Source organism: Epinephelus moara, chromosome 8 (assembly GCF_006386435.1).
Source record: "Epinephelus moara isolate mb chromosome 8, YSFRI_EMoa_1.0, whole genome shotgun sequence".
Taxonomy (NCBI): domain Eukaryota; kingdom Metazoa; phylum Chordata; class Actinopteri; order Perciformes; family Serranidae; genus Epinephelus; species Epinephelus moara.
In genome coordinates this window covers 19492552-19507996 of record NC_065513.1, presented here as the reverse complement: position 1 = coordinate 19507996, position 15445 = coordinate 19492552, and the positions used below count along the sequence as shown (strand labels likewise).

At 41.3% G+C, this 15445-nt stretch overlaps 1 protein-coding gene across 2 annotated transcripts in view; it reads left to right on the top strand.

Moving 5' to 3' along the window:
* LOC126394132 (DNA repair protein XRCC4-like) overlaps window positions 1-15445 on the top strand; it is a 37450-nt gene that overhangs the window by 8310 nt on the left and 13695 nt on the right. For both annotated transcript variants that reach the window (XM_050050770.1, XM_050050769.1), the window contains 2 exons: window positions 391-532; window positions 1821-2017. In XM_050050770.1, coding sequence (XP_049906727.1) covers window positions 394-532; window positions 1821-2017 — 336 coding nt within the window. In that variant the 5' untranslated portion in view covers window positions 391-393. The remainder of the gene's footprint in view (window positions 1-390; window positions 533-1820; window positions 2018-15445) is intronic.

Here is a 15445-nt window from a genome sequence, read left to right as displayed (position 1 = left end):
TTGCTTTTTTAACTTCTTTTTAAGAGGAGCTACAGAGTCGAGTGCTGTTCGCAGTGAGCCTATGGCGCTATCGACAAAATGATCAAAGTCGGTACAGGAAACCTCTGTTACTGAGGGACTTGGTATTGAATTTAACGACGCACACGGGGATGTTTATTACCAAATCCAAGAAGTAAAACAATGAGGGTCATTGATGCAACTGGGAGATTAACACAACCTTACAACATCAAAATGGTTTTATCACTGGAGGGCTGTTTTCAAAAGAGGTGCTAGGACCAGTAGATTCTATGAAATATCCTGAATACAATACATGAGCTTGTTGCTGGAAAAATGAATCAAACACGGCACCTTATAACGTGTATCTTAATTCCTATCTTTGATTTTCTGCAGGTCATGAGTGGTGCAGTCCAACAGATCACTGTAATTACTGATCCAGACACCCCTTACTTCCTGCGAGTGGACTGGGCCGAGGACTTGGGTGCTGGGTTCACATTGGCTCTCACTGATGGCAACTCAGCATGGATTGGAGAAGGTAAAGATTTCAGATATGCAGACAGTACAAAACAACCAACCCGGTGTCACTCTGAAGTCGTCGACTTCTGGCATCAGACACCCATGAAAAAAGTTTCATGTCGGTATGATACGCAGCCGGTCATCATTATGGTTTAACGCTGCCCAGCGGGGCAGGAGGGGTGGTGGATGGTTCCAACAGCCATCGACTTTCACCCAGGAGGCCAGTGTCTGCTTCCTGGTAGATTGTAAAGCCAAACCCTGTTGTCTTTTCTAAACCCAATCATGTGCTTGTGTTGGCTAAACGAAACCATGTGCGTTTGTTGTTGAAGGAAAAAAAACATCAATTTGTGGTGTTGTACCAACGTAGTGCGTTTATTTTGAAAGAGACTGTATGCAAACTGTACATTTCCTGTAAAAACAAAAGTGTATTTGAAATCAGACGATGCATGTAACAGGCTGAAGTTGACACGGCATCTCAGGGCATCAACAACCAACGCACCCAGGGTACCTTGCACATTATATGAAAGTCCGTGACCAAACGTTGATACGTGATGAGGTCGGAGTGAGAATGTGTTGACACGACAGTCTCAAGTCAGGCTTGTCGTGATAGAACCCACAATTTCAGCCTATGTGTCTACAAAGAGTAACCTCTTTTGACCATTGGGTTGTCACTAGGTCTCCCAGTCATCAGACCATCCGAAGTGTGTATAGGCACCTGGCTGAACCCAACCTCACAATATTGTAACTGTTGGTCCTTCAACCAGAGGGACAGCAGTGACCTTGTTTCATCATTCTTCTTCGCTCCTGCTGCAGCTTACAGGTGTAGAAGGCAGATTAAACTCTACAAGGCTTGTCTTTGTATGTGCAAGTCAGTGTTCTGTGAGTGTGTGTGTGTGTGTGTGTGTGTGTGTAGGTAGTTACATATGCACGTGAGTACATTTTCTCTGGAAGGACACCTGGAACATAACTGCTCCCTAGTTTTCTATTGCTGTCCATCTGCAGAGTTGACAGGCAGCGATGAGGTTGTGACAGCTATGTGCGGGCTTCTGGGTCATCAGTGTTCCTCTGTTTGATGTGTTAATTGGGACCCTCAGCCCCGTGTGAGCAGCTGTGCAACAACTGATGACATTCCCCTCGGTTACCCTGCATGCTTCCTTTTAAATACGCTTTCACGTGCATCCATGCGTTGCTACATAATTAATGTTTGTAGTTTTGCTCTGCAGTCTGCCATCACCTCTTTGGCCTTCTCTCAACTGCACAACTTGAAAATGATACAAAAATTAGAAAAATGCCATCTTTGTGTCCAGTTTCAGAAGATGAGGTGTCAAGGGAAGCCAGCGATATGGGAGTCACAAGGGAAAGATATGTTGAGGATCTTCTTCAAGCCCTAACAGGAGGTGATGGAGGAAGAGGAAGAAGAGAGGGCGACAAGGAGGTGTATTCTTTCCACGTCACTCCTGATCACTGTCATCTCTCATATCAGAAGACCTGTGGTGACATCTCGGTGAGCAAAAGCTTTGGTTTGATTTAATTATTACACTCTGTTGCGAAATCCTCACTTTTTAGTGAAGTCTCAGATATTTTCAGGTTTTAAAGGTAATATAACAAACTTTAAACAGACTCATAAGTAACCACTTCAATGCCGTGTTTGGACAGACAACAGTGCTGCATTAACAAATGCAGCCTCCTCATTTATTTCAGTAGGACTGCTGTCATTGCACAGCATAGACAAGAAGAAGATATACTTTATTAATCCCTGAGGGGAAATTCAATTTATTTTTCACTGTGTTGTCGTATACACACAGGCCTGAAATACACACACATGCACAAACTGGACCTATACATGCATTAAATGGAGAGATGTCAAGGTGGGTGCCTTGCTCAGGGTACATCCACAGTGCCCAGGAGGCGAACTGGCACCTCACCAGCTACAAGTCCATGCTCCGTATTATGTCCGGATGGGGACTTGAGCCAGCGACTGAGCTACTGCCGCCCCAAGGACAGGGTTCCTTGGCACAAGAATATTGCAGGGCTGTCCCAAAAAAAACAAACAAACAAAAAAAAATGTTGAAGCTGGCTCAGCTTTTGCTATAACGCAATGCAAAGTCATCTGGCATGTTGTACAAGCAAGTATGTGCAGGTCCACATTTCACATTTCAGATTTCTTTGTTATGTGGAGGCTGTATTTTCTGGAGATGAAAGCTTTTTGCCACCTGACAAACCTTCAGACTACAGATACGTATTTTTTCAAACTGGTCTTTCTGAAATGTATCTCAGCATCTCATCAGTACCTGACAAAATGTGCCTCCAACAGGACCTCCAACGCCCCGTTTCCACCAAACACTTTTGGTATGGTATTTTTGGAACCAAAAGTAACCCTTCAAACATGGTACCTAGACCCTAGCATTTTCACCACAAACAGTACTCTTAAATGTGGACGGGGTTGTTGTCACTCACTGCTCCGTCCAGCACTCACTGTATTTCCTCATTACCTGTGACACAGAAACAACACTCCACAATGCTTTATTTTACTCTGAGTGAGGATTAGAATATATGCAGTTCACATAACCTGGTTAAAATTAATTTATATAAACGCCTGAAGATCCACTCATTACTAAAAGTGTATGTCATATATATGTGTGTTGATGGATTCACGCCGTCACCCCATGCATTGAGTAACATAAGTTAACGTTCCACCGGCAGTCAACCCAGAGAATTAAGTCATTTTTCTCAGACTCCAGCTGCTGCAAGAGGCAGCAAAACATCATTTAATTTTATAGTTACAGTCTAATAAAACTCTCCACGTCATGAACAGTGGTTACATGAGCCTCAAAACCAGCCACAACTCAGCCCTGAGCAGAGTGACTGTCGGCTAAACAGCATACCAAACTGAATTGTGTTGTACCGTAGTGCTTGGTGGAAATGGGGTTGTAGCTGCAACACTGCTCCGTCCAGCTCTTGCTGTATGTCTGCTTCATGGGCAATGTAGAGGAATGTCTGCACCTCACTGATTATCCTTTGAATAAGGTTGCACGCTGACATTTTCAGAACAAAAAATAACAGGCTGTTGACAGCCTGTAGCAACTGATGGGATATTTGAAAATAGTGTTTTGGTGTCCCTGTAGAGCAAGGGTGACAATTCTCTCTTTAAAAGTCAATGGACTGTGGTATTTTAGTATCAGAACAATGTGCTACGTACCTCAACAGAGGGGTAACATTAAAGGAGCTATATGTAAGAAATCTAAAGCAAATAGTCGTAAAATCCTCCTAATATGTCACAGAGACTAAGGAATAATGTTCATATAACATACTGATCTCACCGACAACAATAGTACAGCCAGAATATTCGCATTTAAAAAAAATTTTACGGTCCGCAAATCATGTTTATGTTTTGAATTTGTGTTTTGGCCTGTTGCGCCACCCACCGCCGTCTACCAGTCACGCACTCAGTAGAGTCTCAGCATCAGTTACAGTTACGACTGAGCTACAGCAGCACGGCAAGCAGCATTAGCAGTGTCCCAGTACATAGCATTAGCAGCCAGCTCCTCCTCAGCTGTATCCCGGCAGCAGCGTTAGCAGCAGAGAAGCCAGACTTGCTCTAACGGTCCGCTGGAAAACCGAAGATCAAGGACGCGGCGACGCGGCCCTGCCACGGCAGCCGCCCGTGGGCAAACAAATCAGTCTCCAGGGTGCCACTGTCCAGCAACCTCGAATCTGTAGGGGAGGGGGGGCGGACACGACTTGCGGCAGTATTTTGAATTTGAGTGCAGTAACCGTTTTGGCCACATTCTTACATACAGCGCCTTTAAAACAGGATGCAATGGAGTGGTTCTATTCATACCATCCACAACTTGGCAGACATAAGGCACAAGGGTGGACTGGAACTGCAAATCTGAACAGCTGGAACTAAGGCTCTGTAGTTGGATAATACTTTCTGAAGTCAGATACTCTGCATCATTGCTTAGGAACATGTTTAGTAATGAACTATCTAAAGAAGTCTTACAAACTCATTAACTGAAGTAGGTAGTTGGAAACCCAAGTGTTGAAGAATCATTTGTTGAGGTTCAATTTTAGAAAGTTTCTTAATTATGTCAACCAGTCAGTGGTTCACCTTTGAATTCCACATCATGCACTTCCCTGTTGTCACTGTCCCCTGAGGATAAATGCATCTAATGACATACAACAAAATAGAAAGGAAGTCTTAATTTTTTACAGGGGGCTGTTAAATAGATAAGGTTTATAGTGTCCCCACATTAAAGCAGATTTAAAGTGGTTTCCTTCAGGCCACTGTGGAAAAAGCCAGACGAATTATTCACTCATCCAACAGCAACAATTTAAAGCAGTTGTCTAACGGCCTTGGCTCATAAACGTTTGGGGAAGAAGGTTTGCTGATTGAAGGTTTCTTGAATAGTAAGGTAGAGCTAGATTGCATTAATGTAAACAATCAGTTCTCTTTTAAAATGTATACAGCAGTCACTGACAGAGACATGTATTTTGCTGTGCTGAGGTGATTCTCACATAGTTCACACTGAGTGACAGATTTGATGGAGAACAGGTCACGGTGCTTTCAGTAGATCTTGTGGTTATTCCTCCAAACTGTGAGAGGATGCTGTTGCCTCCAGGGAGCAGGTCACTTGGGGTCCTGGGACTACTGTGCAGGTAGAGGAGAGCAGAGGGAGAAGGCCTGAGGGTTTGGGACAATGTAGAGAGTGAGACCATAAAGCCTGATTTATGGACAGGGCTGTCCCCATATAACAGTGTCAAACAACAGTTTATTAGAGCCTTGTTCTTTTCTCTCTCCCACTCCCCCTGGCTTTCTTTGTCTTGGAGTGTGGGCCGTGTATACAAGTGTGTTTAAGTGTGCATTTGTCTGTCTGGACGTGCAGACATACTGTTGGTTTTAGATGAGGCAGCCAGGCTGTCAGGCTTTGACATGCTTGACAAAATGGTTATTTTTCCTGTGTGGGACTTGTCTCATGTAACTACATCTCACATTTCAATAGTGAAATAAAATTAAATGAAATAAAAAAAAAGTTTGTGACTTAGCCACCATGTTGGAGATAGTTAACGTAGCTTAAAGTATCAAGCACCGCTCACTGACCACTGGCCGGGCCAACTTTCTCATTTTACAGCTAAACAGTACACTAAAATGTGTTTCTGAAAACATTTGAAAAGAGAAATAGGCAATGCAGTAACAATATCTTGGTTCATATTTGGTCAACGCTAGTTTGACAGATTAACCGAAGTTCACGAGCAGTGATTGACATGACTGACAGCTGCGTTAGAGACTCTTTAGCTCTGATTGGTTGTTTTCCTTCACATGCAGTAAGGCCATTACGCCTCGTTTCCACTTATGTATGTGACTAGTGTCCGTAGATCTGTAACTATACGGATGATCCCTCTAGTGTCCAATGCAAGGAAGTACATTTCTTTACAGATGGATAGACGTCTGATAGAAGCTACCTGTAGCCGCAGGGGAGAGGCTAATTTTGTCTGTTTTTTTGGAACATTATCGGGACAAAAACAGGAACGACCAGGTACGTAGCATGTTTTGTGAAATATTTAATTAAAAAGACGTATGAACGGCTGAACGATGACCTGACTGTAAATAATGTATAACCATATTTTAGCAGAATAACATTACTCAGATTCACAGTGACTAGATAAACAAGTTCTTTTCAATCATACAAACTCGCTTGACAATCAACACAGGCAACTGAATTGAAGGAAATAGTCTGTTAGCCAGTTAGCAGCCTGTTAGCTAAGCTAGCATACAGTCTCTCAAAAATCCACTGCGAAATTTCAGTTTTTTTAATGTACTCGGACTGAAATATTACAGAGGGGAAGAGTTTCGCAGGCACATCGGACATCACAGAGATTCCCCTAAGAATGAATGGACTTCTGGTTGGAAGTCTGGTTAGGCGGATCTACGGACACCAGTCACAGGTTATATGTCTCATTTAGTGCTGTGTGAATGTAGCGACAATTGAAGTAAATACGAAGTTACCAACTACAGCTTAAATGGAATAATAGATCATCGATTTTGACAATAATTCACAGTGTGTTTCTGATGACTTGATTATTGTAACTCTTTGTGCCTCAGTACACTCCATCAAATCACTGACACTTCCTCCAAATGCATGTCATCACCAGGGAGTGAACCACAAGAGAGACAAACAAATAAACAGCAGCCATCATTTGACTTTTGTATTCCCAAATGAAACAATTTCACTGGTATTAAAATGACATAACTCTCATTTGTGTAGGTGGGATTCGTTTTGTAGCGCAGGGAAAAGTTGCTGCCAAAAGGAGCAACTAGACCACACAAAATGATTGACAGCGGGCCCAAATCTGTCCGGCCCCAAGTGTGCTTTTTAAACTGTAATCCATGCTTGCATTGTTGCTGACAGTAATCACCACTGTGTGCGGTATGTGTGTGGTAGACACAAATGAAAGAATCCTGGGGGGCTATTTGCATTAAGTGCTAACTACCACTCTTGTCTAACACCTGCTTTTTTTCTCTCTTTTTTCCCCCCCTCGCTCTCCCTCGTTTGCCTTTTCTACAACACGTCAGAGGTTGAAAAGTGGAACATATTTTCCCAGCTGGATAATTTCAGGGTGCAGAAATGACCAAAAATGAGGGAAGTTTCCTTTGGGAATAGAAGAAAGGAGGCTAGAGACAAAACAGGTGGTGAACTTAACCTGACATTAATATTTTATGAATATGACCCCAGAAGTTGTAATGATGAATGTAATTTGGGTGTTTGTAGTTAAACTGCTACTAAGCAGGTGTTTTACATGGTTAAGTCGGACATTAACTCCTCCTTAATGTCTGTTTAAGTACCTATCTGTCAGTGATGGAAGAATAAATAATCTAGTGCTGACACTTGCTTATACAGACACTTAATGTTCTCGCAGATTCAGACCTTTGGAACTTTCAAGTTTGAATTAGATGATCCTGAATAAACTTATGAGCTAACTATCTATTTTTTTATGTAGTTGATTACACAACTATAGTACGTTACTTTAGTTTCTAGCATGGCAAAATTGTCACTCTCTCTAAAAGTTCCACTTTCCGCTCAGCTCTTACTTCAGACCAGCTCTGGATCCAGGGAGATTGAGACTCTTGTTGCTGACAGTTGTGGTAATTGAAGCCGCAGGATTCTGGATGAGTCTGTGTGGATGCATGTGACACTGATTGTCGATGTTTTATGTTTGTCGAATAGAACTTGTGTTATGGTTCACTGGGGACCGGAGTTGCACAGCATGACGCCAGTAGTTCATGTTTTGTCTTATTCTGATTGAATCATCCCAAATTCTGAAGTGTGAAATGATACAACATGTGCCTGCACATAATGAGTGTGTTTGTACATTCACAGCCTGTGTTTGTCAACATTAGTTACAAACGCTAACAATTATGATGCGTGATCATTTTAAGGTGTGGGGGCCAAAAGCAAAAACTTTGCAGATAAAATAATGACAGTGCATTAGTAGGTGACCTGTTTCTGTCCTAGCAGCTTTTTAGCAACTTTCATTGTCATTCATAGGTTTGTTTTTTCATTATTTGCTGATTATCTCATCTGTCTTTTTATGTCCACTAGGTGTAAGCCTAGAGGGGATCATGCATTTGGTTTTGTGTGTGTGTGTATGTGTTTGTGCTTGTGTTAAGTCCCCTACAGACTGTAGATATATTTGCAGTCTTTTAAGTTTACTGCAAGCTACACTGTGCGACATGTATCTAATAAACTTGGGTACGACATTAAGTTTGTTAAGTATGTTAGCAGACTATATGATGACAGCGCCTACTGAATCGCCATGATGTATGATGTAATAGCTTCCCATACTGAGCTGACCTCCATGGCGAGCTGCTATCTGTCTCTTTGTTTGGCTTTAGCACCAGGGTGTCATTTCATGCTGCATTTCTATTGGCTGGATAGTAGACGTGGTCGTAACAGCAGTCACACAGTGAGATGGTCATCCCAAATTTCTTTTATTCCTGGCTGTCTTTGATCGCAAGACCATGATGACGACCATCCTTGAATCATTCTCACTGTGCGACGTAGGATCACAGTTTGACAGACTACTGTCTCCTCGCTCCCCTGAACTGACCAGTGGGGGGCACAAGTTTTCTGTAAATTATCTCGTCTAAATACAGCAAGCCTCACCCAGTGTGTTGCAGGCCACATTTTGGCCTTCATCATAGTTCGTCGTGACATCCAGAGATGAGATGATTTTGTCCCTGTTTTTGTTATCTTAACTTGATAAGATAAGGGAGCCAGGAGGGGCAATTACACTGGCCGCAGCTCTCTGCAGTCTAATTGTGACCCAGTTTTGCTCCGTCCACCTTATGGCATCATATCACACTGGTAACATTTCAGAAGCCAACTTTTTGCCTGCCTGATTTGGTGGACTCGCAGATTTTGTTAATTTTGTCTTTTTTTTAATATTTGTGCTTCCATACGTAAGTAGGAAGGTTAGTTTTGCAGCATATTTTCTTTAATAAAATACATTAATCCTCATAATTGCATTGTAGGCTATCTATAGTTCACATTTACTGTTCGCAGGAGAAATCAAACTGCTCTGTGCAAGGCCTTGCTGTTTCGTCAGCAAGTGTGTTATTGATTGATTTGTTTTAAGCTTCTGTGAAGTTTTTCCTCCATGCTTGGTGGCAGATCTAAAAGCTGTTTAATTTTTATTTTTTTCTTTCTCTATTTTTGTGTCCTACACCAAACATCATCAAGCCATGTATCTAATAACAACCTCTACAGTTTTTAAATACAAACATCTAGTTCACTGATTGTGCATATAATTTGCTATAATAACATGTTGGAAAACAACTAGAGAAACTGCAAACTGGAGATAAATGACAGGACAGAAGAGCCTTCATAAGGGTTACTTTTGGTTTTACAAAAGAAGTATTCCCAGTGTGATGATGTTCGGCCTTTGATTCCCCAGGAATTATGAAGCTACTCTTTGCTTAATTGACGCAGTTGTGATACTGGCATCTAGGGTTTTAGCTAATGAGTATTTTTCATCATTGATTCATTTGTGTATTCTTTTAAAAAAAATAATAATTTAGTGTATAAGTTGTTATAGAATAGTAAATACCAATTATGACTTCCCAGGGCCCAAGATAATGGCTTCAAATTGTTTGTTTTGTCCGAGCAAAAGTCACAAAACTCCAAAGATAAACAATTCAATGAAGTAAATCACAGAAAAGCGTCAAATCCTGACATTTAGGAAGCTGCCACCAGAGAGTGTTTGTCATTGTTGCTTAATAAATGACTCAAATGATTCATCGATTATCTAAATAGTTTCAGATGAATGTTCCTTCAATGTTCTTTTGATTTTTGTCTTCCATATTTTGGCCAACAAAATGCCCACTAAACCCATTGTTGGTGATGCAATTTCAAATCTGTGAAGCGGCCAAAAAGCTTTTCTTGTGGTTTCTGAAAAAAAGAACAAAAAACAAAAAAACAAAATCTGTAATCATCCACGATTATGTGTTTAACTTTTACACTTCTAGTTAAGTTTTTGTTCTGTGTTTAGTGTGTTGGAAATTTTGGTAGAGCTGGAAGCCAGATTTTTGTCCTTTGAAGAGGCTGATCCACCGACGCATCTCTCCTGCTGCGAGCTCCACATCACAGTAGTTTGTCTCTCTCGTTGAGTGTGACTCTTAATAATGACTTCCTGCCTTGCTTTAAACATCTCTGCACCCAGTTCTAGGCCGATACCTAAAGGAAATTAAGTACTTGAACTATTTTCTCCCACTATCTGCTATAGTGCCATAGCATGCCCTATGTTTATGGGAACAGTCATGTTATCGGGAAGCGCAGTTGCCCCTCACTTCCTGCTCTTTATCTGTCCTCACGCCTCTGCAGGGCAGACGAGGGAGCTGATGGGATGAGCTGATGGCCGCTCTGTGCCCACACTTCCCATACTGAGCAGCCTTGCCCAACCTTGAACACTGTCTCTTTGTCATCGGGCACACAGGGCTCACCCACTCACTTCCCTGTCCCCCCTGGACAGACCAATTAGTTTGAAATGGAAAAAGAGACGTAATCACTACATGTTTGTCCTCCTATGACATATAATATAGTCATTGTGAAAAAGTATTATTATAAAGTGTACTTTCTGTTTGCAAATTAATGTCCTAGATATCTTTAATCTATGAATTTCAATGATGGTAACCTACAGTGATATTATTGATCACTGTTTATTTTTATTTTTTATTTATTTATTTAATCACCTCTGATCTATGGGAATAAATGGTGGATTTGGTCTCCAGCGATGTGTTGGACGGTGTGATAAGGGAAGCTTTGTGTCCTCTGTGCCCACAGTGTGTTATGGTATCTTTTTCACTGGGACTGTGTTCTTTCGGCTTTGTCCTCCACACCTACGTCCCCCCTTCTCCACGGGTTTGACCTTATGGTCTGGCTAGCTGTCTGGAGACACACACGCAAACAAACAGTGAGACCACACACATCAGACTGTGTGCAAATGAACAAACATCCTGAAACCTAAAATATTTTACATTTACATTTTTTGCTAAATCTTTTCTTCTTTTTTGATGATGTTAAATACGCTATGTTTCATCCCAAAATGGAGATTTTTACGAGTTTTCCAGGTCGGGATATTTATTGCAAAGAAATGAGGAAGCATTTCATCTCATTGTAGAGGGCTTTTAGTTTTCCATCTGTCTTGTCGTTATCTTTTAATGTCATAAATCACCCCACTGTCATATTAAGGCCATGTGTCTAATGCTGTTAGAGGCTGAAACAACAGCTACACACAATGTATTCTTTTTATTGTTGTTTTAGTTAATTAACGCAGTGGAAAAATGTGGCAGTGGGTCGTGGATCACAGTCAAACAGTCTGACCTCCCACACCTTGGCAGAGGCTGGCAGCAGTGTGCAGACTGACCTTTAGCTTTATCTCTGTGTCTCAGGAGGGAGGCAGAGGCTCAAGAAAATAAATGGAGCTTTTTAGCCCTTCTCTGTCCTTCAACAAGGAACTTGAAAGAATGAAAAAAATCATGCATTACCACTAACAAAGCATGCTGCTTTGTAACATTTCCAGATTTATATTTTGTTTAGTGCATTCTTCCTTTTTCCGTGTTGCACAGTACGCTGAAGGTAAACTTCTGGTGATCTGGAATTCGCATGTTTACTTGCAGAAACCCTGAAAGTAAAGACACATCCTTTGGTTTTTTAAAGGAAGGAGCAGAATAAATAAACAGCAGCTGCAGTTTCATTTCCAATGTTAATCCAGTTAATTAGGGTTGTGCTTCCAGCAGTTTAGATCTCTGTATCTGGTGTCTTGCCTGGTAATACCATGGCAACTCGCCGGTCAGGAAGATTCATGGGCTCGAACAACGTCGTCGGGTAAAACTTTGATGACAGAGTTTGACATTTGACTTTATAATAGAGTAAAACTTGTACAGTAAATGTAGGTCATTCTGGCACTTTAAAGTGTTGAAATATTAGTGTACTCAGCGTGTCAGAGTCCGAAGCCTTCACATTATCCTTTCTAATGTGGCTGATTTATTGCCAAATGGCTTCCCTCTGGAAGCACAGCGAAGATTTAAGGGCAGGTAGAGAGAGGTGGAGGAAGGGTTTGAGGTCAGATTAAAGCTTTCACAGCTTTTACACCTCGCACATTGTGCAGCTCTGCATGCATGCAGGGCTGTATTCAATGTCAGTTTTTTACATGAGAAGCTTCTACTGAGGTTTTTGAATGTCTATTGTCATATTTAATGACATCATCACCCCTTAAAAAATCCTCGAACAAAATTCTCAGTTTGAATAAAGGGAGTCCTTGGAACTTTCTTTAACAACTGAACTCAATTTGGGGATGCTGTTGCTATTAGATTGCCACTAAACCACCTTTAAATACAGGTGTGTACCCCGCTTTGTGTGCAAGTCTAAAAGCCAACAAATATGAGTTGAAGCAGAATATTTTGTGAGATAAAACATATTGTAAATTTTGGAAAAATTTGACCTTTGGACTTAATAGAACTCACACAAGTCGTAAAAAATCCTACGCTGCTGCTACTAAAATCTAGTTCTACAAATAGAAGAATACTAATAATATGAGTGTAGCCTAATCTTTATCTGCCGGGCTTAAATAGAATGTATAGACATGCTCTCATGGACAAACATCAGCTGTTCTTACTGGGTGTCTTCCTACACTAGTCTCACCCTTTCTTATTAATGGTTGACCATCTTGCACAACACTGCATCACAATGACGTCTTGCCGATTCCTTACGAAGCTCAGTGTCACAGATGTCCTCTTAATCCCTGAGTGGAGTCTGCACTGTATCACTGTGACATCCTGATGTTCTAGATTTTTACGAGCTCTTTGGGAACCTCATCCGCCTTAGATCCTGGGTGGTCTCTTCTGTGTCCCCATCCTATTAAGGTGACTTTTGTTAAATCGCTGATTTCCTTGTTTTGATCAAACTAGCAGCACTGGCACTGAATAAGCGTGTCACTATTCAAAGAGATTTTTATAGAATTATTTCTTTATCTATATTCAATTAACTTTGGATTGGCACTGAATGGAGCCGTTATCTTTGAGGAAATCAATAATATTTGAATTCACTGAGGAGTGTTTTTGACCAGACAAGCAGTCTGTTTTCTTATCTCATGCTCCCAATGCACTCAAAGATGTACATGGCCCTTGTGCTCATGGCATGCATTTTGTATCTTGCAGAGGAAGGTAATGTATTAAAGGTTGGTGGCTTTCAAGCCCCAAAACAAAAACAAGATCCCATGTAAACAAGACTAAGTCTAGGCCTACATACATGTTTTATTTTTTAAATGCATAATTGCTACATTTTAGCCTAACGTCCATACTACTCCATTTTGTAATCCGTAAAATGGTCTCTTAAAATGCTGCTGACCCTGTTATGGTTTAAAAACTCTGGGGTTGCGTTTCAGTCAGGACAGGAGGAAACTGAAACTATTAGAAGCGATAACGCAGACACCCACGTTGGCTTCTTAACTTATCAGTGACGACGTGCCAAGCCAATGCCAGGGTTTCCTCTGGTGACGGATAAAGCTCCTGGATGGTACCGCTCCAATATGTCACTGTATTAGCTTTGCAACGACTCCCTCATTTCTTTTCCATCGCCTTGACTTCCTTATACTCGTGTTATTTTCAATAACAATTCTGGCTCCAAGCAAAGAAATCTCTGGTCTCACTTTTTGCCATCTGCGTAGTATTTTCTGTAAGTAAGCAACCAAGTGCAGGATAGACAATCTGCTTCCTGTTACACTGACACGTGCATGCCTCCTTGTACACGTAAATGGACATCTGATATGTGTTTTCAGGCGTGAAAGTATGAGAGATTATTTCTGAAATGTTGCTAAAACACTTGTGTGTACGGAGATTGTTGAATAAAAACATATCAGAGTGAATGTGGCCTTAGAGTCTGCAGTCACACTAGTGGCTCAGTGAGAGTGTACGTAGGGCCAGTGGTACTTTGAGCTAACTGCTAGCTTTACCATGCTCACAGCAACGATGCTAAAATGCTGATGTTTAGCAGTTGTATTGTTTAGCTTGTTTACCATTTTAGTTTAGCCTGTTAGCATGCTAAGATTTCATTCGTTTTGCAGATATTTGGTTGTAAATGGAAGATTAGAATTCTGAGCTGATGGTGGTGCATAAAGAAAAGTCAGGGATCAGTAACTAGGATACATGGTCCCGGAACCACAAATATTAGCTTAGAAGTTTGTGCCAATCCATCTACGTTGTAGATGTTTTTACTTTCTACTGGATTAGTGAAAAGTTTGATGTGCAGGTGGCTTTAGAGGAAAAGTCATGGGATCTATAAAGTTATTGGCTATTAATGCAGGTGTCAAAAAGGATTTGGTAGAAGATACTAAAGAGTTAATATTGGTCTTGGTTTCATTCAATAGCAGTAGAGTATTTAATGTATGAAACATTGCAGGAAAGTTAGTTTTGTTAGAGACAAAGTGAGAGGGAGGGGAGAAAACATAGAGAAGGAAGTCTGACATTGACAAAAAGAAACTTCCAAAGCCGAGATGATAAGGCTGAGGTAGTGAAACTGTGGGAGCGATGTGAAGCGAATGTCCACTCAACGTGTGCAGGTTCACCAGTGGAGGGGAAAACAGCTGTGTGGCCTGCCAGGACAGCATCAGCCCAGGACAAAAATGACAAGTATTTTATGAGAGCTTTTGAAGATGGCGGCTTTATTACAGTGGGTCTGTGACCTCGACACAGCCCAGTGAAGATTTAGCACCTCGTCACCTTCTGGTTTCCCAGCGCATCATGAGCTGTACCTCTGTGTGTGCATGAGAGAATCTCCAAGGCAACAAGCAAACAAAGATTGGGCAGGTATTTGAAAATATGTCTGGTGTGGCAGCTTTAATGAGCGCACTCCAGGTTGACCTATGTTCCCATGCTTCTGGGTATTCTGCGTTTGATTGTGCTGCGGTGGAATTCTCAAAATCTGACATATCAACTAAATGTTCAAAAACTTCTGTGTTTTTTTTTGTCACCCTCTGCAATGCTTCAGCCCCACTGTGTGACCAAGTGCCAAATGCAAACCAAATGAGGAATGTTTTATTACATCTGAAGTATGTCTGTGATTCCAGAGAGTCACAGAGAAGAAGCAACAGAGAGGAAACTGTGTGCTCACTTGCATATTTTACTGGTGACCAATGAATTCATCCTGTATTCCTCCCAGACAGAAGAAAACACCTCAACTTCATAAAAAATCTCTCACATCAGAGAAAATGTGATGTAATGGTTTGTTGCACCTCTATATTGCGGAGCTTCTCGGGATAAGGTGCGAATGCTTACTCATTTTTTTTTTCTGTAAGCAGGTTTTGGAAGCTGCTTGAAATGTGATGTCATTGCTTTAATCCATTCATCTGTGCATCCGTTTGTAATTGTAGCGCCAGA